The 21418-nt window shown below is 51.7% G+C and overlaps 5 protein-coding genes across 5 annotated transcripts; 3 read left to right on the forward strand and 2 right to left on the reverse strand.

The window, feature by feature from the left end:
* Nucleotides 1-1307: 1307 nt before the first annotated feature.
* COCSUDRAFT_10765 (hypothetical protein) lies at nt 1308-2650 on the reverse strand (the record flags this gene model as incomplete). Its single annotated transcript, XM_005650648.1, has 4 exons — nt 1308-1460; nt 1768-1920; nt 2193-2360; nt 2522-2650. Coding segments are annotated over 4 exons (603 nt in total), but the record flags the coding sequence as incomplete, so codon positions are not given.
* Nucleotides 2651-3684: 1034 nt separating this feature from the next.
* COCSUDRAFT_61152 (hypothetical protein) lies at nt 3685-7367 on the forward strand (the record flags this gene model as incomplete). The annotated part of the gene is made up of 8 exons (XM_005650649.1): nt 3685-3860; nt 4155-4320; nt 4429-4550; nt 5103-5244; nt 5652-5830; nt 6079-6306; nt 6689-6929; nt 7188-7367. 8 exons carry the CDS (start codon nt 3685-3687, stop codon nt 7365-7367), a joined length of 1434 nt encoding a protein of 477 aa, XP_005650706.1.
* Nucleotides 7368-8090: 723 nt separating this feature from the next.
* COCSUDRAFT_40304 (hypothetical protein) lies at nt 8091-8927 on the reverse strand (the record flags this gene model as incomplete). Its single annotated transcript, XM_005650650.1, has 3 exons — nt 8091-8237; nt 8562-8785; nt 8882-8927. The coding sequence occupies 3 exons, from the start codon at nt 8925-8927 to the stop codon at nt 8091-8093; spliced, it is 417 nt and encodes a 138-aa protein (XP_005650707.1).
* Nucleotides 8928-9719: 792 nt separating this feature from the next.
* Nucleotides 9720-15394, forward strand: COCSUDRAFT_13172 (general substrate transporter; the record flags this gene model as incomplete). Its single annotated transcript, XM_005650651.1, has 13 exons — nt 9720-9804; nt 9961-10018; nt 10130-10328; nt 10700-10815; nt 11268-11419; nt 12113-12290; nt 13206-13257; nt 13528-13579; nt 13695-13825; nt 14242-14379; nt 14632-14677; nt 14779-14879; nt 15209-15394. The coding sequence occupies 13 exons, from the start codon at nt 9720-9722 to the stop codon at nt 15392-15394; spliced, it is 1494 nt and encodes a 497-aa protein (XP_005650708.1).
* A 2378-nt stretch (nt 15395-17772) lies between these two features.
* COCSUDRAFT_61155 (3-hydroxybutyrate dehydrogenase) lies at nt 17773-20828 on the forward strand (the record flags this gene model as incomplete). Its single annotated transcript, XM_005650652.1, has 7 exons — nt 17773-17812; nt 18105-18285; nt 18457-18505; nt 18753-18889; nt 19517-19608; nt 20041-20177; nt 20670-20828. 7 exons carry the CDS (start codon nt 17773-17775, stop codon nt 20826-20828), a joined length of 795 nt encoding a protein of 264 aa, XP_005650709.1.
* Nucleotides 20829-21418: the final 590 nt, after the last annotated feature.

Genomic DNA, 21418 nt, shown 5'->3' on the forward strand with positions numbered 1-21418 from the left:
CACCGTGCGCGTGACTGTGGGCACATGACAAGGCAGAAAACCGCAGATGAAACGTCATGTGTCATTCTTCAAGATCCTACGTATATCTTTCAAGTCGACCATGTCAACCCATGATGGCTTTAAATGATGGCAATAATTTAATATCTAAGCTCGTTGAGATGGCCCTTGCGCATGCCACGGATTCCATACCTATCCATGATCATGATGGCCATGCAATCCTCTGATTTTGTGTGCAGAAAGATTCCGAAGGTCTCTGAGAAATGCCGTGAATCCTGTTTGGCACCTCAACCAGAAAGCAGCTACAAGAAGCCTTCATCCAAACCCCAACTAGATACATTAGTCCTACTTGCATACAGTATATACACCTGCTGCTGTGTATCTTTGTGCTTTTCCCCCTCGCATTACAAGCAAAAACAACCATGGGTCCTTGGTAGGTGTCAGGCAGTTTTGTACTTATTGCCTCTGAGCAGTGCAGTGCAAAGTACAAAAGGGTCTGGCCCATTTCCTCCAGCTGTTTACTGCCTCAGCTGTCCCCAGCCCAAACTGCTGCATGCTTAGACTACTGCACGCTAAGATGACAATGCCACAGCTGAGCAGAAATAGCTGCACTTGTGCAGATTTTCAGGCTTGCAAATGGTGTTCATGTGCCGGCATGTGCGCGCAGGTGGCTGAATGCCAGGCCTATCCAGGGCTGCCATCCCTCAATTGTGTGGGGTTGCAGCATTTCCTAACTTGATACACAACGCCATCACTCCAGCGTCTGTGTGTCTCCTGTGTGGGTAGCGCTTGAGCTCATGACGCTGGTGTTCCTCCAGCCAAACTGAAAAAGCCTGGTGGGATGCCGGAGGGTCCCCTGAACCCTTGCAGTGTTCTTGGTAAGCTTCGAGCAGGGAATTGGGTCCAGTCAGCTTGGTTTCCGCTGACTCATCGACCACAGTGCACTCTCTCAGCCACTTGAAGACGCTCTTCTTTCTGGCCTCCCTTGACTCTGAAGCGGTGTCAAGTGCCACCCGTGTCGGGAGAGCGCCCTGCAGCCGTAGCCCAGACAGCACTTTCCCTTCATCGGTGTGTCTCGCGCATGTGTATCTTTTCGTATGATCCCATACGAACCTCTCCGCAGCACAAGCCACAGCCTGCTTGGTAGTCGGGGGATCCCCCATCAAGCTGCAGTGTTTTGTATAGGCTTCATGCAGGGAATCGGGGCCAGACAGCTTGATCTCAGATGACTCATCAAGGACGAGGTTCTCTCTGCACCACCTGGCAAGATCCTCCATTCGCTCTTTCAGGGACTTGCCCTCTGTGGCAATGGCAAAATGATCCCTGAGCACAAAGGTGCTGGGGTCGTTCGGCGCGCTCCCCTGTGCTTTCTCGATCACCCCGTGGTGTATGTGGTAGCGCCGTCCGGCCTTCAGGTCAGACACATAGAATCGCAGCGCTGTCGCCACAGAGGAGAAGGCAATCTGCGCAACACAACAGCCTCTTTACATGCACGTCCCGCCTGATACCCTGCAATAGCGGTGTGCCCCGGTAGGGAATCAGATTGCATTACGCAGACTGCTGGGGACTGAGAAAGACATGCAGAAATCTTGCATGCAGAAGAAGAATTGCCAGAAACTACACACTGCATGCATTATGCCTGGCATACTGAGGAACCAAAGGCCGATGGCATAGGCCAGCCTCTTCTCCCATTCCTTCAAAGAGGGGCATGGCCAAAGAATTTGCGCAACCATACTCCAGAGGACCTGAGCTTGAGGAGCAGCGGATCACCTGGTCAAATGGGATATCCTCAGGAGCAAACAGGCGCGTCTCCAGGGACTCAGTACCCGGCCAGAATGTATACGGTGGCGCCAGCCGCGCGCGGAAGAGAATGTAGGCCTGCCCGATGACCGGGATGTCCCAATGCGCATACGGTGCCACTATCTGCATCACAGCACGGTAGCTGTTTGATGAAATGCGGAGCTTGCCTCCCACCCAAGATGTCAGGCCTTTCTCCATTTGGGTGGCGCACTTGGCAGTGTCAATTCCTTATAGATGGCATCGGATGGTCAAATGTGAGACTGTACATGCACTCCCACGGTCCATGATAATGGTGAGAGAATGTTCGACATTTTTGATATTGCGAGCACCAAAGAGAATCAGGGGCTGCCTTGCAAATTGCAGTGCATGCACTTCAGTGAGTGTGAAAGTTGTACCTCCACTCGAGCGCTGGCTTCCTCCCAGGTTTCCCTGGCAGCTCCGGCTGCGCTGCTCTCTCCCATTTCCAGGAAACCAGCTGGAACTGTCCAGAGGCCCTTGCAGGGCTCTATTCCTCGCCGGCATAGCAACAGTTTCCCCATATGCTCCACTATGCACCCCACAACCTGCCAGAATTACAACAGAACATCCTTTGAATTCCCACAGCATGATGTTGGCTGCGTATTGCTATCTTCCACCGCTGACTTCCATGTGCTATTGCTGGTACGCGGTTGGGTGTGGCCTAGCTAACGGTGGTACTATTGGCCATCCTTGTTCAAGGGCTCACCAGCTTTGGGTTGTAGTAATCCACATAGCCACAATCAGTGCACACATTGCGCTCCTCGTTCTCCCCTGGAGGGACCTTCATTGCTATCTTCCCTCCGCATTGCCTGCAGAAGTTTGACAGCTGGGGCCTGCTCTGCACAATGCGCAATAAGAAGATGTTAATGCTAGGTCTTCAACAGGTCACTGAGATGCGCTGCCGCAAAGTAGCCGCTCATACGCAATGGCTGGCTTTGTTGGTCATCTCCACATATCCTGAAATGGAGTTGCATAGGCAAACTGGCATCCGCAGCAAAAGTTTGTGCACAGCGTTATTCACCAGATCTGGGACCAACCTGTGAAGTGGCGGTATCCACCAAAGAAAGGTTATCATACTTGGGATATTTGTATCCAGCACCACTGCCCTTGAATGGCTGGATTGAGGAGTGTGAGGCATGTGCCAAAGAAACATGCCTAGCAGCACCTCCAAACAAACAGCGGAATGGCAACCGCCTTGTGAAGCAGAGGGCCTGTGCACATTACATATCTCATTGCATCGATTTTATCCCATATGTCGTCTATATCGGGAAAGGCAGTGGCCCCTAGGGATCTCAAAGGTTTTGGCAAATCGACGTATGGCAAATTGTTCACACACCAGTAACCCCGATCAAAAAAAGTGAACACAGCTGTTACCAGAGATGCCATTAATTCAACATGAGAACGGGGCAAAACTTGCGGATGTCAACCTTGGTTGGCAAATGATGAAGGAGCATGGAGGGCATTGACTTCTTAACTAGGCCATCAGCCTTGTGAGGCCCCAACGAATATGAGTTAATTTCTCATTGAGTCCTAGCCGAAGAGAAGTGAGGTTGTGCAGGTCCGCTGCGCTTTCCATGCAGCCGATGGCCAGCAGACTTGGACACTAGGCGCTGCCCCAAACCAGGCATCACAACTCGCTACATCAACCCCGAATATATCCCAATTTCCAAAAAGCTCTGTTTGATAAACTTGTGGGCACCATCACTGCAATTAGCGCACGGATCGGCATGACGCTGTCACGTGCCAAATCTGCCAGCTGGCCAAAGGAGTTTCAAATCCTTCACAAGATATCGCGTCGAATGACAGCAAAATTTCATCTTGTTGCGCATTGAAAAATTCTTTTACTGGAAGAATATTGCATCGGATGCCATGGACAGTCCTGTCACCGAGGTTGATGACTTAGGCGTGTCAGCAGCACTAGAGAAGATCATATCTCTGGAGTCGAGGTTGCGTCAGGCAATCCAGAACAGCCATCCTTTGAGCAGCAGCTTTGACAGAGATGCTGCTTCTGCGGACAGGGAGAGAGAAGCTCTCCTCGCCGTCGGGTACGCAAAGAACATCTTTCCCAATAGACTGACCATGAAATCTTTTTCCTCTGCAAAAACAATATTGGATGTTACCGAAAGGTGTCAAGCTTGCACATTTTCCCTATTTCAGGATCTGTTCTGCAGCACACACTGCGTGAAGGTGGTAAATGCGTAAATTTGTTAACAACAATCATTGAGACGTGTTTAGTGGCTTGGTGGCCTTTCATTAGCCTTCTTAGTCATTATGAGTTGGCCTGGAGAGGATTATATTTATAGAAGAGCAATGTTGAACCAGGGCTTGGCTGTTTACAGGGGCCAGCTGGAGATGCTGGAGGACAAGTTGAGGGAGCTAAGGCTGCTTGCACTTGACCCTCGCGAATATGACGACAGAACTGTCACCCTCAGCCAGCTGGATAGCCTGCGGCGCGAGCTCATAGGCACTGCCAAAAACAATCTCAAATTCGTCGACTTTGGCAAGGTCTGCCCAATCAGCATTTACTACTCCTGAGCCGAGATGTTCCAGCAGTGTCAGCTGCTCTGGGCGTATTTGGCAGGCTGGAGTTGATCCTTGCTGGCGCTGCTGCAGGATGTCATCAAAGATGTATTGGCGTTTGCGGAGGTCAGCGAGAATCCATCACCGAGGGATGCGCCCCTGAGCCCAATTGAGGCATCCTTGCAGGGCCACTACAATAGCACAACCCCCCTCAGGTGTGGACATCACCTCCCTCTGCAAAAGTATTTTCTCACGAATGCTACCCTTGCCAGACCACAGACCAGCTTCTGCCCCACCATGCTCTGGCTTCTGGTATCCTCTTTAGAACAGTGTTTGGACACAAGGCAGCCTCTGGATATTATACTGCAGGAGGTCTTGGAGTGCTCTGGGCTGTACAAACGGGTGATCACACGGCTAGAGCTCGTGCACAAAAGCAGGATTAGCAGAAACTTTGCCATCAGTGCTAGAGAAACCTGTAAAGCAGAAATGCATGCAAGAATGCAGATGACGACAATAGCACCTGGCTCGGTCTCTAGGAGTGCATCCACAACCAGAGCAGGCTGGGACAACATATAGGCAGGGTGTGGAAGGCCAGTATGTATCACAGCAGAGAGGCTTCGGTCAGCTCAAGCTAGATCAAAGAAAGTCTATCCTTGCCTGGTCAGCTTGTCTGCTGTAGTACACAAGCTGATCAGTCGAGGGTACACTTTCTTTGGGCGATGCAAATAGAATGTCCCCACATCGGCTTCAAATTTGCATAAGTGCAGGGAGGCATCGCCTGTGCACAGCTTGGGCAAGCCGCTGGAGTGGGACACGCCGCCCAGAGCCAAGCGCGACCTGCGGCTGCACTCAGATTACCTGAGCAACTTTGACGAGCCGCTGCCGCCGCCTGCCGACTCCCCTGCGCAGGTGAGGCCACCTTCTCACCCCATGTTCCCTCTGAGAGGCTCCAGATCATGCACTTGACTGGAGCCCTGTTGCATGCATGCGCGCCACAAGACTGCAGAGTTGGCAGGCTGTGTGTTTTGCTAGTGAATTTGCCGCTGTTCAACCAGCGAGGTGGCTCCCCTTCGCAGGGCCATTTGGAGGGTCCACACCTCTCCCAAGGGCACTTTGTCACACAGGCGGAGGGCTCTTCACAACACACATCCATAAAAAGCATAGAACCCACAATTTAACAGAGCTTCCTCACAGGAGAAGGTTTTCTCTCTCTGAAGGACATCTCTGAAGGGCACACGTCATGCCAAATGGAGACATGGCAAGGCCCATTCAGGATTGGTCACAATAAAATCCAGTGCTGGAATGCTTCTGTGCAGGAGGACCATTTCGGGCGCAGGAGCATTACGCCAGAGCCGCCGCGCTACGAGGAGGACGTGGCTGAGCGGATTCTGGGCGGCTCGGCCGGCCGCTCAGGCTCGCGCAGCGGCACCGGCAAACCGCGCACCGCTGCTGCGCGCCTGCTGTCCAACCCCCTGTTCGCGCCCCCTCCACCCCAGTGAGCAGACCCTTCATCCCTTTAAATTCTATCTTGCAAGCTTCATCCACAAAATTCTTGATCACAGAGACCAGCCTTAGATTTAGACACATATCCCCTCCACCAGTGTCCGTTGCAGCACCTCAAGCCTGCAAACTCGCCCAACCTAATCTGTGTGCAGGCTCATCCGCGCTGCTGAAGCACGATTGCCCTTTCAAGACAACTCTGAAATGTGTCAGGATTCAACTGAGCATTGCTGTTGCTTCCAGGCCGCACGACCGTCTGGGCTGCGAGGGCGTGCACGTGGACGACGATCTGTACACCAGCACCAACGGCGGCAGCCGCTACCAGCACGATCCAGAATACGGCGGCAAGCTCAGCCTGTCCGGCTGGAAGGAGGCCAAGTCCGGCGCGGCCCAGCCGCCGCAGCCGACGCCGCCCATGCCCCCCGACCACCCGCGCGTCCGCGAACTCGCCGGCGCAGAAACCGCTGCCGGGTGTGGTCTGCTGATCCCTGAGGCTTGCCATCCCTGAAGGCCTCACTGTCAATGCGCATCACAGCGAATTCGCCATGACGTCATGAATCATGCTTGGTACCTGTATCAGTGGCGCACACACATGCATGCAATCACTCGTGATGATAATATGCTGGCCCGCTTAGGATCCCTGTGGGGCGCATATAGCGATGCAACATCCTGACATTCTCCTTTGTGTCAAGTTTATTTGATGCTGCCATCCTACTTCTTCATTCCTGCACTGCCGACAAAGCACCCACATGCTCTGGCCAGAGTGCACAGACCGTGGCTGTGCAGATCTGAAAGCATGCATTTTCAGAGTCATCCAATTGGAAGCTTCTGACGCAGTTGAGCTTATGCGCAGGCCGATCAGCGATGTGCAGTCGGAGGCCAGCAGCGCGTCGGCCGCCTCCTGGTGCGCGGGCCCCCCGGCGCCGCGCAGCCGCTACATCGACGCGCCAACCCCTGCCAAGCAGGGATCTGCAGGGGAAAATCCAAAATCCGGCCGCAGCGCAAATAAGAGCGTTTTCTGGCTTCTGAAGGAGGCCCCCCGCTTTGTCATCGCTGGCGCTGTGGTCGCTGCTGTCGCCACCGGCTTTGTGAAGGTGCGCACCAACTCTGGGAATTTGCTGAGCTGCACTGGAAACGCCATTTGTATCAATGCATGAGCTTGCTGGCTGCTCTGAAGAAGCTCAGTTGAATGGTGTGCCCTGCGTGCGGCGAAGAGCAGTCATGCCGTGTTTAGAAGCACAGCCCAATGACCGGTACAGCCAAAATTTGTTGGTGCCAGGACAGTGCAGCTGCTCGATGCAGTCAGTTGTGTTATGTCAAGGTTCCAGTAGCATGGGCCTGGTTCTGCGCAGGCTGCGGACGGCGTGGCAAGCGTGCAGAAGCAGCGAAGGGTGCCCAGGCAGTCGCACATGCCTGCCGATGAAGTGTATCCTGCGCCTCCCTTTTACAACACCTCCCCAACCGCTGTTCCGCCCACTGGGCCGCTCTTCCCGCAGCTGCCGCCGCCGGAAATGCTCATCAGCCGGGGCTGATATATCTAAATTGTACCTTGAAATTGAGGCTCTGCTGTGATTGGAAGTGCTGATAAAAGTGACACGTAAGGTCTGAAGCTGTTCTGGCAGTTCTTTTTACGATTTATCATGGCAGGGATGCACAGGCATTAAGGCAGCAATAAGGGATGTCTTTGGGGTTGAGAAGGAATACTGTTGACGGACACTAATGTTAGGCGCAATGCAGTTAGCAGCGCACAAACGCGTTTGAAGCGCTTGGTTTTTTGCACACGAGGCATTATGAGTGGCAGAGTGAGAGATAGCTGATTGAAGCTATTGCATGATTGCATGTGTGAAGTGCATACAAGCACACTTGATTTTTCCTTTCAAACTTGGTCCTGCATATCGTATGTATAACAATTCTGGATCATAATGCATTGAGGAATATTGCTGCAAAGACTGCTGTTATCTTTATTGGCAGAGGTTTAGATTAGTGCTGCAGTGACGCTCTGGGGAAGGTCTGTAAAAGTATACTGGTACACTACCAAGCTCTCAATGCGTATATGAAGCATGGTATCAAATGAGCATGCGTTCATTTCTTCGTCTCCATGCTGTGCAAATAGCAGTACTGCTAATCCTTGCTGGGAAAGGGACAATTCTGCCACATCACGAACAATGTGGCATTCAAGTAGGATAAATTCCTAGACAAACCCTCTGCACACTCATGACACTCAAATGCAAAGCATTATCAAATTTGTTCAAACCTCATGTGCTTGGGAGTCGCTGCATGAGGGTCAATGTGCCGCCGCTGCTGCGCGCGCATGCCACGTCATCCAGGAGCCAGAAGTAGCTGTACGTCTTGGGCTTAAATGCCACGTCCTTCTTCCAAAAGGACCGGCCAAAGAGATCCACCTGCAGAACACATGTGACACACCTGACACCTATTGGTGGACCATGTTAATTGATGGGCTATCCCAAGTCATTATCAAGGTGGAAAGGAGGGGAAGACAAGTCTGAGAGGTAAAGAGCGACTCAATCCCTGCATCAGGATGTTTTTGTGCAATTTGACATGAACTGAGATCTAAGATGGTGTCCGGGCAGACCCTTTCTGATGACAATGGCATTGCAGGAGAAGTGGAAGAACTCTGGGCTTGCACGCCTGGCAAGCTCTTTGACTTGGAACCTGCTTTCAGGGTCACCAACGCCCAACACCACAATGTTGAAAGCAGCGCGGACCTCTGCTTGTGTGAAAGAGAAGTCCATGTCATTGCTGCTGCCGCGCCATTTAAAGGTTCCGCCAAACTTGGCTCGTAGGGGACCCAGATCGCTCTCCAGCTTCAGACTGGAATCAGCTGAGTCGACAACAAAGTCCTCGTCAACTGGGATGTAGCTCAGAAACTTGAGCTTGCTGGGCCCTGAGAAGACCAGCCTCCACGATCCTTGGAGTTCTGACAGCATATCTGCACCACAGCAGCTAAAGCACATTATCTTTGATAACGTCCGCGTGCATTCATATTCATAAGTTTGTCCAGAAGTGGGAAGGTCACTGATAGTACCTGTGCTGGTTGGAGCCTTCCTGCTCTGGTCCTCCAGGTATAACATCGCTCCCAACACTTTGTCCGGCTGGACGTTTCGTTTTGCCACGGCTTCCAAAAGAAGGCTATGTGACGAGGGTATGGCATCGGCATCACTTACTGAACATAGCACCAAAATATTACTAAATACATCTGAACACGGAAACATAGGCCCCCTTTGCATTGGTTGCATCCCCACTTACCGGTGATCTGAGTTTGGAAATTCTCAAGAAGTGTGCTGTCTACGTCGCTCAAAACTAGCTCGCTCTGCTTTGTAGCTTGTAAGACGTGGTGCAACTGCTGCTTCCTTCGCTTCAGCGTGCCACGATTCAAGCTGATCTGTCTGCGACATATTGCTGGTAATCTTAAATCGGCTTGCTGCTTGCGAATGCTACATATTGCTGCATGTTCCAGTGCCACTGCCCCGTCCATTTGTATAGCGAGACCCTGTACGTGCCGTAATGGAGTCTGAACTTGCAGAAGAGATGTGTTATTGATTTGTGTCGTTCCTGTGTTGTGTTTAATCTCCTTTGTTATCTTTTTGACCACTGAACTTCTGGGGGAGAAGAACATGCATGACATGTCGTCCAATGATACGCTCGCTGACTCGGATTCGTGACGAATGAATTATTTCGGGCCATGAGCAACTAAATCTGCGGGTCAGCCTGAGCTCCCAACAGAAACAAACTTCCAATTTAATATAGATCTGTCATGCTCTGACTGTAGCATGGCGGGCAAAAAAACCAAGATGTCTGGTGACGCCATGCAGACGGGTGATGTCCTTCGCAAAAGCACCGACATCAATGTCGAGAGAGCGGCGATGGGAGTGATCGATGTGGAAGCCAAGTCAACCATTTATGTGGTTCTGGCATGCTTCATTGCTGCCAGTGGTGGTCTGCTGTTCGGTGAGATCACGATACAATTGGGCAGTGATCTGTCCAGAAGGTGTCCTGTCTGTGGTTGGGAAGTACGTTAGTTTACCTTCAACCTAAGTATCAATCTCTGAATAATTCTAAAATGTGAACTGGACGTGCATGTGACAGAATTCTCTGTTCTTGCAGGCTATGACGGTGGGTGCACGGGCGGAGTGGAAAGCATGAAGCAGTTTGCGCAGATGTGGTATGCATCTTGCCATCCCCATTTGCGTGGTATTTCACAGCATTATTGACTTCTGCCAGCCGCAATTGCAACAAGACAGCATTCAGGGAATTTCGGGCTTGTCCCTTGCAGGTTCCCATCTACTGCTGATGTTCAGGACACCGACTTCTACTGCAAATTCAACGACAAACCACTGCAGGCATACAGCTCAGTAATGCACTTCACTGGTGCCATTGCCTCGCTCCCTGCGAGCTATGTGACTCAGCACTTTGGGAGGACTATGTCCATGAAAGTGGCTGGCACAGCCTACATCCTTGGCAGCATACTTCAGGTACAGTCCGTTCAAGAAATAAGACTTATTTGAACTGGCATTCACAGAGCTCTTGCTTCTCGAAAGTTTCCAGCATATCAGCTCGGGGCATCAATGGTGGAACATGTGGAAGAGACTTTCAAGAAATGTGAGCACCAGGACAAGTATCTTGGAAGCCATCTGCCAAACTTTGCCAGGATGTGTTTTCGCTGAGGAGCCTCTCTCATCAATTGGCAGGAACCTGTGGTCTGTACAGTATTCTTCTGATCAGCCTCGCACAAGAAGGGTCCCAGAGATTACCTTATAACCGGCAGGGTGCCTGCTACACATGTGCCCCCCCCCCCAATTAAAAAACATTTTCTAGCAGAGCTTAGTTTATTTGGATGGTGCAGGCAGCGGCGTCGCGCACAATAGCGATGCTGTTCATCGGCCGAATCCTGTGGGGAATTGGTGTGGGCTTTGGCGACCACTGCGCCTTCATCTACACCAGTGAGATGGCACCCCCGAGGTGAGCAGAAGCTACAGTACTCCCACTACAGCTTCTCCATGAAGAACAATGCTGTCTGTCTGTGGCGCAGGAGATGGGCTCCCTCCCGACGTGCCTGTTCTGTATCTAGCATCAGGTCAATGTTGGGAGTAGCCCCATGACCAGAGCCACGCTCCTGTTTGCATGCCTGTGGTCTTCATGCCATGTGCTGACTGTCATACTCATCTGGATACTCAGAGGTTGGGATAGAAATTTTGATCCTTGATCACCTTCACCCCAAACACTGACTTCAATGGTTGGTCACTTGCATGTCTGCCTGCCAGGTCCCTCTGGCACAGGCGGTGGATGTCATGCTAGTCCCACCTTGCTTATCCTCGCGCTCTAGGCAGACTATTACTCTTTCATTCTGTACCACCTAATTCGCCCTAACACCACGCCAAAATGTGAACGAAGTTTTTCTTATGGCCTGCCAGGTGGAGGGGACGCCTCAACACGCTGGTGCAGTGCGGCACAATCACGGGCATTGTCATTGCTTCGGCAATAAATATTGGCACCAGCCGCGTGGTCTGGGGTTGGCGCATCTCTCTTGGTCTGGCCGCGGTGCCCGGCTCCATCCTGCTCCTTGGTATGCAATTTGAACTTGAATCTGATTCCGAATCCCAATTCGAATTTGAATTTGAACTGGACGACGTATTTGTGTGTGCTTTCCTGGAGTACGCCTGCTGTTTGCTTGATGGTGGTGCTTGTGGGCGTCCGTGCCTTAATGCGCTGTTTGCGGTGGGATGCTGCGCTGCGCAGCGTTAGATGTGTGGTTCTGGATGGACTGGTTCTAAATGGATTGACAAGTATCTCGGTGGTATCACATGTGCTCGTGGTGTTCACACTGCAGCTGCTCCAGCAACGCTCGAGTGTGCAGCTCATTGTTGGTCTCTGTGTTGCTAGCAATCAGCTGCGGGCCCTAGAGTTGCTGTGGTATCTGAAACACACGATTCAACAATCAATCACCTGCATGACTGGTAGGATCCCTGTGTGTCAATACACTGCTGGCTGGGAGGAAGCTCCTGCCTTCATGCTGATGCATGCACTGTGGATGCCGGCAAATTTCAATTTCACGCGCTGTATTTTCAGAATTTTAAGTACAGGAATTTCTAGAGTAGATGCTTTGGAGGGAGAGGACCGTACCAGGCAATTTTGCCATCCTGAGTGCAACAGTGGATATAGGGTTCGAGCTCATCTTCATTTGTTAGATATACATATTGGGTGTCAAAACCTGAGTCAAATATAGGCAATGAACCCTTCTGGAATGTGGGTGCGACAGGTGGCATCTTCCTGCCGGACACGCCCAACTCGCTGGTGGAGCGGGGCCACATTGAGAGGGGCAGGGCCGTACTGCGCCGCGTGCGCGGCACTCGCGACGTCGACGTGGAATTCTCCAGCATCCTGATTGCCAACAAAGCCACGCAGCACACCGAGAACCCGTGGCGCAGCATTGGCAGGTGGGGTGTAACAGATTACTAAGTGGTTGGTTGGGGGGCCTGCCCCCCCACAATCAGTAAATGCTGGTTTCCGGGGTAGCCAATCACCACTTATGATTCGGGCACCTGTTGCTTGGCCTCTCCTGCGCAAACTCCCTGTGTAAGGCCTGGCAGATTGGGGTCACATTGTGTGACTGGGTTCAGCTCTCTCGCACTTCCAGCAGGATCTGTCTCGGTCAGGTGGTGTATCCCTAGTCTGGTTCATGATGATGGGCATTGAAGGCCTTGTCTGTGCGACTCCCGGTGTTCGGCCTGGCAGGTTGGGGTCACATTGTGTGACTGGGTTCAGCTCCTGCAGGCATTATGCTGTGTCGCAGTTCTTGCAGGTCCTGGATCTGACACATGTTGTGTCACTGGTCTGGATCAGAATGATGGGCATTGGAGACCTTGTCTGTGCAACTCCCTGTGTTTGGCCTGGCGGGTTTGTATTGCATCGTGCGGTTGATTCAGCTGTTGCGTTCTGTTGATTTGCCTGCAGGAGCTGAGCTTCCCCACACAATGCATCCCTGGTCTGATCCAGGATGGTGGGGCACTGAAGCATGCACCAGTTTGATAGGGTGATATCATTTTCATTATAATTACACACTTTTCCTGCCGAAAGGCAAGGTACGTCCTGCAGACAAGCTGCAGACAAAGGCTGCCGCAAACCTAGCCCTTGTCGGACTCGCCAGATGCAAGCGAGTCCCAATCATCCGTGGGCACGGTGCTCAGTATTTATACCGCCCCCTGCCAGCCAGGGCCACAGGGTGATATATAGCCTAACATATAGCCTGACCAGGTGCTAAATTGAGTGCTTTGGGGATTTCACAGGGTCGAGGAATGGCAGAAGGGATGCATGCGAATCAGGAATCTGACGTTGTGTGACTTGATGTACAGGCGGCGGAATAGGCCACAGCTGGTGCTGGCAATTGCAATGCCTTTCCTTCAGGTGAAAAAGCTTGCTGCTTTGCTGGGCTTCTGAAGCGATGCCCTGGATTCAGGATGCAAGTTGAAGTCCATGCTGCATATAAGACGTCAGCTGTTTGTGCGCAGATTGCATTTGTGTAGCAACAGAATGTATCCGTAAGTATACCATGTGGCCAGCTGACGATACTAAGTACAGCCTTTACCCATTTGGAATCGCCTGGCACTTTGGCTCACATGAACGAAATGTAATCATGTGGATCTAGATTTGGTAAATCTCAGCCTGTGTCTGCAGCAATGGAGTGGCGTCAATGCTGTCAGCTTCTTTGCACCCCAGATCTTTGCAGGTGTGCCTTCTCTCTATCCTACTCTTAAAAGCTTTCTTGGTGCTACTTGCATGCCATCAGCACTTGGTAATGACTGCACTGCGCACAAGATCTCGACGAGGGGACTTCTTTGCAGGTGTGAGCGCGTTCAAAACGAGCGGGATCGAGGGGCCGCTGTATGCAGCACTGCTGGTGAATGGAGTCCAGTGGATTGCCACAATCGTCACGGTCATCTGTGTGGACAAGGCACGCCCCCTGACGGCCTCTGTGCTTGTCATATCACTTCCCTAAGACGGGCATCCCCTTGAGGTGTCTAAAAAGGCGGGCTTTCAAAAGAAGGTGATTGAGCAGGCACTCATAAGAAGAGGTGGGGTGGATCATGTATGTAGCGCTGTGCATACACATGGGCAGGCATCCACAATAGTCTCCTTGGCAGGTCATGATTGCAGCTTTGCCGAACATTCATGAATGTAGCCAGCTATTTTCATGCAGTACAGGTGGCTGCAGGGCTTTGCAGCTAGATAACAAGGCCTTTCCAGCCATGCTGGTGACAATAGACCACCAATTGGTCTCCACATTTGGGTTTTCTTGCCAGTGGTAGTACAAAAATTATGCAGCCTCCAACAGGGTGGGCTCTAGCATACAAAGGACTGTGAAGATCACAAATTGGGGTGCATGTGCAGGTGGGCCGGCGTTCGCTACTCATCAGCGGGTCACTGTTGGGCCTGGCGGCTGACTTTGCTGTGGCCATCGTCTTCGCACTGTCCTACAGCGGGGGCCCCTACCTGCCCACCGGTGCCTCCATCGCCGCCATTGTGCTGGTGAGCTTCCACATATTCTGCTGCTCCCAACAATTTGCAAGCTTTGTTGTCCCTGTGTCCTTCAAGGTCTGTGCAGATGAAGGAGGATGACCAGAATGTGGGAGGGGGAGGAAAGCAATTGAGATGATGTCTAGAATGTGTGAAGTGTCTACACATGGCAGGCAAACGCATGGCAGTCAATTATGCAGAAGCTGAGGCAGGTTCACAGTCATTGCAGATTCCTTGTCTAACAGGCGTGTCTGTGGTGTGCAGATCAGTCTCTACTCCATCTCCTTCGGTTTCTCCTGGGGCCCCATTGGTGCGCTCCTGTTTCACACCACCAAATATTATCACTGGAATAATTGCAACATAAGGATGGAAGTGAAAGGTTCATGGATGAGGAAATTTTGTGCATGGCAGGCTGGCTGATCCCCAGTGAGGTGCATGATCTGCACACCCGCTCTGCTGGGCAGTCCATCACCGTCTTCACCCAGCTGCTCTCTGGCGCCATCGTGACACAGGTATGCTGTGTTCATCTAGCTGCTGAAATGTTAGGATTGTTACCCATGCGGAATTTTCTTGTATGGTAGGGCGCTTCCTATCAAAACCTGCATCTGTCTGTGAGCGTGCACATGCATGTCCATTGGGTCTTGTCTGCATCCCTAGTGAGTTTGTTGTTAATCTAATTCACCACTTCAATGTACTATATGACATATCACCAATGCGCAGTCACTGGCAGAAAGAAGGTCAAGAGGCGGAGGTGCAAAGAAGGCACTAAGGAGCAGCAGACTCTCATGCTGAAAAGACCAGCTGGACCGCTCTCACTTTTGACCTGGCATCTGCAACGCAGGTGTTCCTGATGATGATGTGCAACCTGAAGTGGGGAGTCTTTGTCTTCTTCGGCCTCTGGCAGACTGTTGCCCTTGTGTTCACTGTTCTGCTGGTGCCAGAAACTCGTGGCGTCCCAATTGAGAAGGCACGCTCTCTGCTCCGCTACTTTTCCCTGGAACCATGTGCCAGTGCATCCAAATTTTAGCGTGGAAGTGTTGCCGATGAGAGGGATATTAGCAGATGGTCAGGGACCTCATGCCTTGAGCAAGCACCTTAGAAAGCTTGCTCCTCTGTTCCTGCAACCACACCCCTCAGCAGAGCATGTTGGCAAACCGGCATTTCCTGTCGAGAGGTGTGGTTGCAGTAACCATAGTTTTTGGGATGCAGTGACGGAGACATTGCAGAGCTTATGGTGTCAGAGCTGAAACCGAGTTTGTGGAACCATCTCAGTAGAATTCAAAATAGAATATCAAGGGGTAGTCAAGTAATTGCTTGCAAAATTAGAATCTACACGTGTTGCATGCATCAACAATGGAAGTGATGGTTAGTTCAACCTGAACCCCTGGCATCAAACTGCAACCCGTTCCCCCTTGCTGCGCTTCCGCAGCACCAACAAAAATGCCAGATTTTCGAATTCCAATTTGAATTTTGTAATTATTATGTGTGCGTTGTGCAGTCGGCCAACTTTGTGCGTTCCCACTGGATCTGGCGCCATGTGGCCTACCCCGGAGGCCACATCCCCATCGAGGACGTGGATTCCAAGGACTCCCCCCGAGACACGGACAGCATCCGCGCCGGCCATGCCGGCCGCCCTTCCGGCGACGGCTCGCCAAACGTCGGCTATGCTGCGGCCAACGGCAGAGGCATGCATGACCCCACAGCCAATGATGCAGTCTCCCGCGCCAACGCCGCGTGAGGCGCGCTGGCAGGGGGCTGCAATCTACAATGACGAACCTCACAAATACTCACTCGTACAAATGGAGGTTGCTCAAGTCTCAATGGCTCAAAGCTCTTCTCGTAACGGTCCAAATGATGTCTGTAGCTGTCAGCAAAGGGACCTTGCTGCTGAAAGCTGCAGAGCGCATTGCACTGAGGCTGAGGTTAATCAACAGCCTGAGAGGGGTCAGGGTCTTTAGTACCCTCTGGAGGGATGCTGGCAGGGGGCTCTAAATAACTTATTAGTTCAAAGCTCCCTGATGCTGGCGCCACAGCCAACGATACAGTCCGCCGCGCCAATGCAATCTGAGGGGTGCTGACCATGGGCTGAAAAATAGCCCTCCTTAGTTCAGAGCCCCCAAATGCTGGTGCCTCAGGGGGAAGTTCAGGGTGCTGGTGCCAAGGGGGAGATTGTTTACCACCATTGTATTTGATCGCCTCCCTGGGTGCCTTCGAGGCAGGCTGAAGTATAAGGTTCTCTCTGGGCCATAGTGCAATGCCACTCCATCTTTTGGCATTTTCGCCAAAGTCTTGGTGGCGGTGAGGTGCTTTGTATGTTGTGTTGGCCGGTGAAGTGTGGTGGATGTCGCAGAAAAATTTTGATGATGTTTGAAGCGCAAAATCCTTTTGATGGCAAATCTCGCCCTTTCATTTTGATGTCAGCTTGATCTCACCAGTGAGGTGAGCATGCAGGGGTGTTTATTGGAGGTGTCTTGTGAGTCAACTGCAGAATGAACCCAACCTGTCTGCCATTTCCTCCAGGCGAACAGTCCTTGCCCTGTGAGTGCAAGGCTTTCTATAATGGTTGAGTAAAGGAGTCGGATAGAGGTTTCGCAAGAGCTACATCATCAGTGCAATTTTGTTGCGAGTGAGTCCCTTTTGAGTCCTTCAGAAGCAGAAGAGACAACACAGTGCGTGTGCATCATGCGATCATGATGATCATGCCTGTTGCTGCCTTTCTGCAATATACACCATCTTCTTCTTTAGGTGTCCTGTTGCAACAGCGTTTGCCAAGCCCCTTCAGAGCTAGGCACGCAATGTCCTCCCGCCTATCAGCGGCAGAATTCTCAGTACCACCGGCCCACTGGGTTAGTAACAAGGGCTTCTGCCGAAGGACATATTGCTGGTGTTTGCACGCATGCAGGCCAGCGTCACCAATACTGAGGGTGTACCAGCGCAGGCTAGCTCAATACTTCACACCCGTTGGAGCAAACAGATTCTCTTATGCCTGGCTGTAATAAAACTCAAAAAGCTCCGAGCTGTCACTGTCTGGTGTCAGAATCGATTCTGGTGTCAGACCGAGGATATCGATATCCTAGGATTCTCCGCTTAGGACTGAATGTTGTATGCATGATACTGACCGTCAAATTCATGACAATGACCATATGAAAATGAAGATGTGTGCGGTCTCGGCTCCTGCATGCAGAGCACGGAAATTGGACCACAGTGGGAGCACCAAGATCATCATGATGAAGCCAGATTGCCATGCCATCACTCATCTTGCTCTATAGTCTGACTCGGACATGACTGTACATGACGAATGCGACTTGGAAGCAAGATTGCGACAAGAAAGCAAACGTTGCAATTCGCTTATGATGCAGACGCGATCAAGACTTTAAAAAGAACAATACTTACGGTCTGCCAATCATGGCAGCTTCTTTGAAAGGCCGTGTCGCCTTGATCACCGGTATGTTTCTTGATTGAGGAAGGAATATCAGCCTTCTTCTTCGCATTTTGATTACATCCTGCCTACGTGAGTCAGTGAACTTTTATCTTCAAGTGTTAGTTGCGATTTCGATAAAGCTTCGATCTGTCTGAGAGGTCCTACACAGAAGCATGCCACATTGCTCTCATTGGAATGCATGAGATATACGTCATCTTAATTCCCCAACAAGCTTTTGCTCAACTTCATAAGAAGTGCTCGCCCTGCAAAACCAAGAACAGCTTGGCCCCTTGCCCAAATTGTGTGCCTGATGCAGGTTCGACACAGGGCATCGGGCTTGGTATGCTGCAGGGCTTGGCAAGGGCAGGGGCAGATGTTGTGATGCATGGGCTGGTAACCCCAGAGCAGGCCCGGCAGAAGCAGGCGGAAATTGAGGGGGAGTACGGTGTGAAGTGCGGCCACAGCGCAGCCAATGTCATGAAACCAGCTGAAATCAGGTACTAATGACCTTCCTGTCCTAGCGTCAAGGGGCTCAGCATTTCTTTGGATTGCCTTTGAGCATTCCCTGTGGGCCAAGGCCTCAGCACGTCGCTATCAATCATCATTTTCGCAGTAGCCTGGCTTTCCTCCAGGTGAACTTCTGACACTCTTCCTCATTTCGTTTGCAGGGAGATGATCCAACGTGTGCAGCAGGACTTTGGCCGCCTGGACATCTTGGTGAGTGCCTGACATCTCCCATTGGTGAACACAACAGAACTCACTTTGTTGAAGCACAAGCCACCCATGCATGCATCTACCCTTTGCATGCTGGAAGCCCAATGCCTGCTGGAACTCCATAAGTGTGCTGTCAGGTCATGACAGCAGGTACATGCACATAGAGCAGCTGTATTAAAGCCTCAAAGACAAGGGAGTTTTGATTTTTATTCTGTTACATCTGGTACCCGAGTTGCATGGGGGCTGCCAGGTGAACAATGTGGGCATCCAGTACGTGTCCCCTGTGCACACATTCCCAGAGGACAAGTGGGACGCCATCATTGCAGTCTGCCTCTCCTCAGCCTTCCATTCCACGAAAGCTGCGCTGCCAGCCATGCTGGAAGCCAAGTGAGCCCCTATTCTTGCGCATCTGTGGAGTGATTGGCTGCCATGTTTCTATTCTTATCATTATCATTATCACCATCACCATCACCATCACCATTATTATTTTTTATTATTATACGCTTTTCCCGCCAAGAGGCAAGGTGCGTCCTGCAGACAAGGTGCAGTGAAAGCTGCAGTCCAGATTATGATGGTCTTGAAAATTACACCAGTAGGGCTCCATAGTCAGTGTACACTGCCAGTTAGTCACTAAATGAGAGGTCCAGCGTGTAAAGATACTGCCACAGTGGCGCTGGCATGCACTGTGAATGTTACAGCGTCTCGCAAACCTGGGACAGTAGGACCAGATGCCACCTCTAGTGGTGGTGGTGTGCGCATGGAGCCTTCACTGTGGTGTAGACCTGCAGGGCGGAGAGCTCATTGTAATCTCAACCACATTTACAGGGCGCATGATGAGCAACTGGCAAAGCCCTGTGTGGCATTGAGGGCTGGATGAGTCACAAGCAGCACTTTTCTCTCAAAATGCAGCTGTGGCTACTATAAATAAAATTTCCTGCTTCTTTCCTTCAGCTGTGTTCGGAATCAGTGAGAAGCTGCCATGCATGTCCAAGGTTATTTTCTGGCATCTTGCAGGTGGGGGCGCATCATCAACACCGGGTCCATGCATGCGCTTGTGGCCTCCCCTTACAAAAGCGCCTACAACGCCGCAAAGCACGGCATCGCCGGTGAGTGCCGTCCCGCCCTTTCAACAGTCGTTCGGCCTGCCCAGCCTGATCCTTCTAGGCTCCCCGCGTATATATATAGGCTCCCTGAGCCTGTCTGCCAATGCAGCTTTGCTGTCGTCCCTATCAAGTCGAGAATTTGCATGCAAATTTGCGATTTTGGCAGTTTTAGCCCACACTGCCTGTACTTGGCGACTGAGATCTTCCTGAATGTGCATGTGGAGAATGTGCAATGCATCTTCTCAGGACAGGGCAGCAGGGTCAATCAGCTTTGCCTGGTTCAAAGGGTACTAAAGACCGCTAGTAGTCTTTAGTACCCCTGCCTGGTTGACGGTGGGGGTGTTTTGTATCTGAGAGATAGGCTAGATCTAGGAGAGGGATTAGGCACATTATTACCCCTATTGGTTGGCTGACGGCACGTGAGTGTGTGTCCAGGGTTCACAAAGACGGTGGCGCTTGAAACGGCGCAGGCCGGCAACGTGACATGCAACGCCATCTGCCCCGGCTACGTGCTGACAGACCTCATACGCAACCAGCTCGAGGACACCGCCAAAGCCCGCGGCATCCCCAAGGTAACACTTTCTCTCCCTTCATATCTTCTTTTCCCTTGTGTATGACGATGCATGGACTGGCGTCACATCACGCATGAGACCATTCAGGCAGTCAGCTCTAATGTCGGACGCTGTGATGCAGGCCAAAGTTAGTATTCAGGACAATTGAGTTCTGGCCGCTGCTCCTTTGTGGGGCGTGATAAATCCAGTGGCTATTTCCCTGTTTGGAGGAATTGGTCAACTGCAGCCCGTGCTCCTGATCAGGAAGTCCTCACGGAATGGCCACTGCTTCCCTCCACGTTCATTGTCCTGGACCACCCTAACAGAGGCATTTGGTATTGTCATGTCCATCTTTTCTACAACAGGGGTCATGTTAGATGGGCAGATGTCGCCCATGTCCCGAGATACAGAAGGCTACAGGAAGCAGACAGCTGGCAGTGCAACTTCAAGTCACCCATGCGGGATCCTTCTGAGGGGCGTCTAATTGAGAAGTTGATCTGCTTTGAACCGCAGGAGAAGGTGGTGACAGACGTGCTGTTAGCGGATCAGCCAACCAAGCGCTTTGTCAAGGTGGAGGAAATTGCAGCGCTGGTGCGCCACCTGTGCAGTGACGACGCAGCCTCAATCACCGGCGCATGCCTCAGCATCGACGGCGGCTGGACCGCCCGATGAACAAAGGGTGGTTCTCTGATCTCATCCTGACTTGTGTCTCATCTAGGCTGTAATTGTTGGCCTGGACTGTCAGAGATCACATGAGCTGGCAGCAGGGACATCACGTATGGCTTCTGGGCCGGAGACGCATGTACTGTAAGACGCAGGACCGCGCATTGGTATGAAGATGTGTCAGAGCAGACCAGAGAAGCCGTGTGAATGGTTAAGGTCAGCTTCTGGGAGGTATGAGTGGAAAACTTCTGCAATGCAGCCGGTGGATGGCCTCTGAGAGGCAGGTGCTGCATTCTGAGTGCTGGTATCAGTCACTGCCGTATTCCATGTACTGTCTTGTGCCCGTAATCATGTGTCACATTCTGTAGCTTCCCTTGCCTTGATGACACCCACTGACGGTCGTCTGGAGTCCATACTCTGGACCCTACACCAACCCAAGGAAAGGAACCAAAACAGCCCGTTTGACAATATAAACACTGCCCTTTTATGCGTGCGCAAAGAGTACTCAAACATTGTGATTACAGATCAATTGATGGGGAGAGGCCCCGCTTCCAGGATGTGCCTTGCCCTGCCCAAAGATGATTGCACAAGGTTCTTTT

Source organism: Coccomyxa subellipsoidea (genome assembly GCF_000258705.1).
Source record: "Coccomyxa subellipsoidea C-169, whole genome shotgun sequence".
Lineage (NCBI taxonomy): Eukaryota > Viridiplantae > Chlorophyta > Trebouxiophyceae > Coccomyxaceae > Coccomyxa > Coccomyxa subellipsoidea.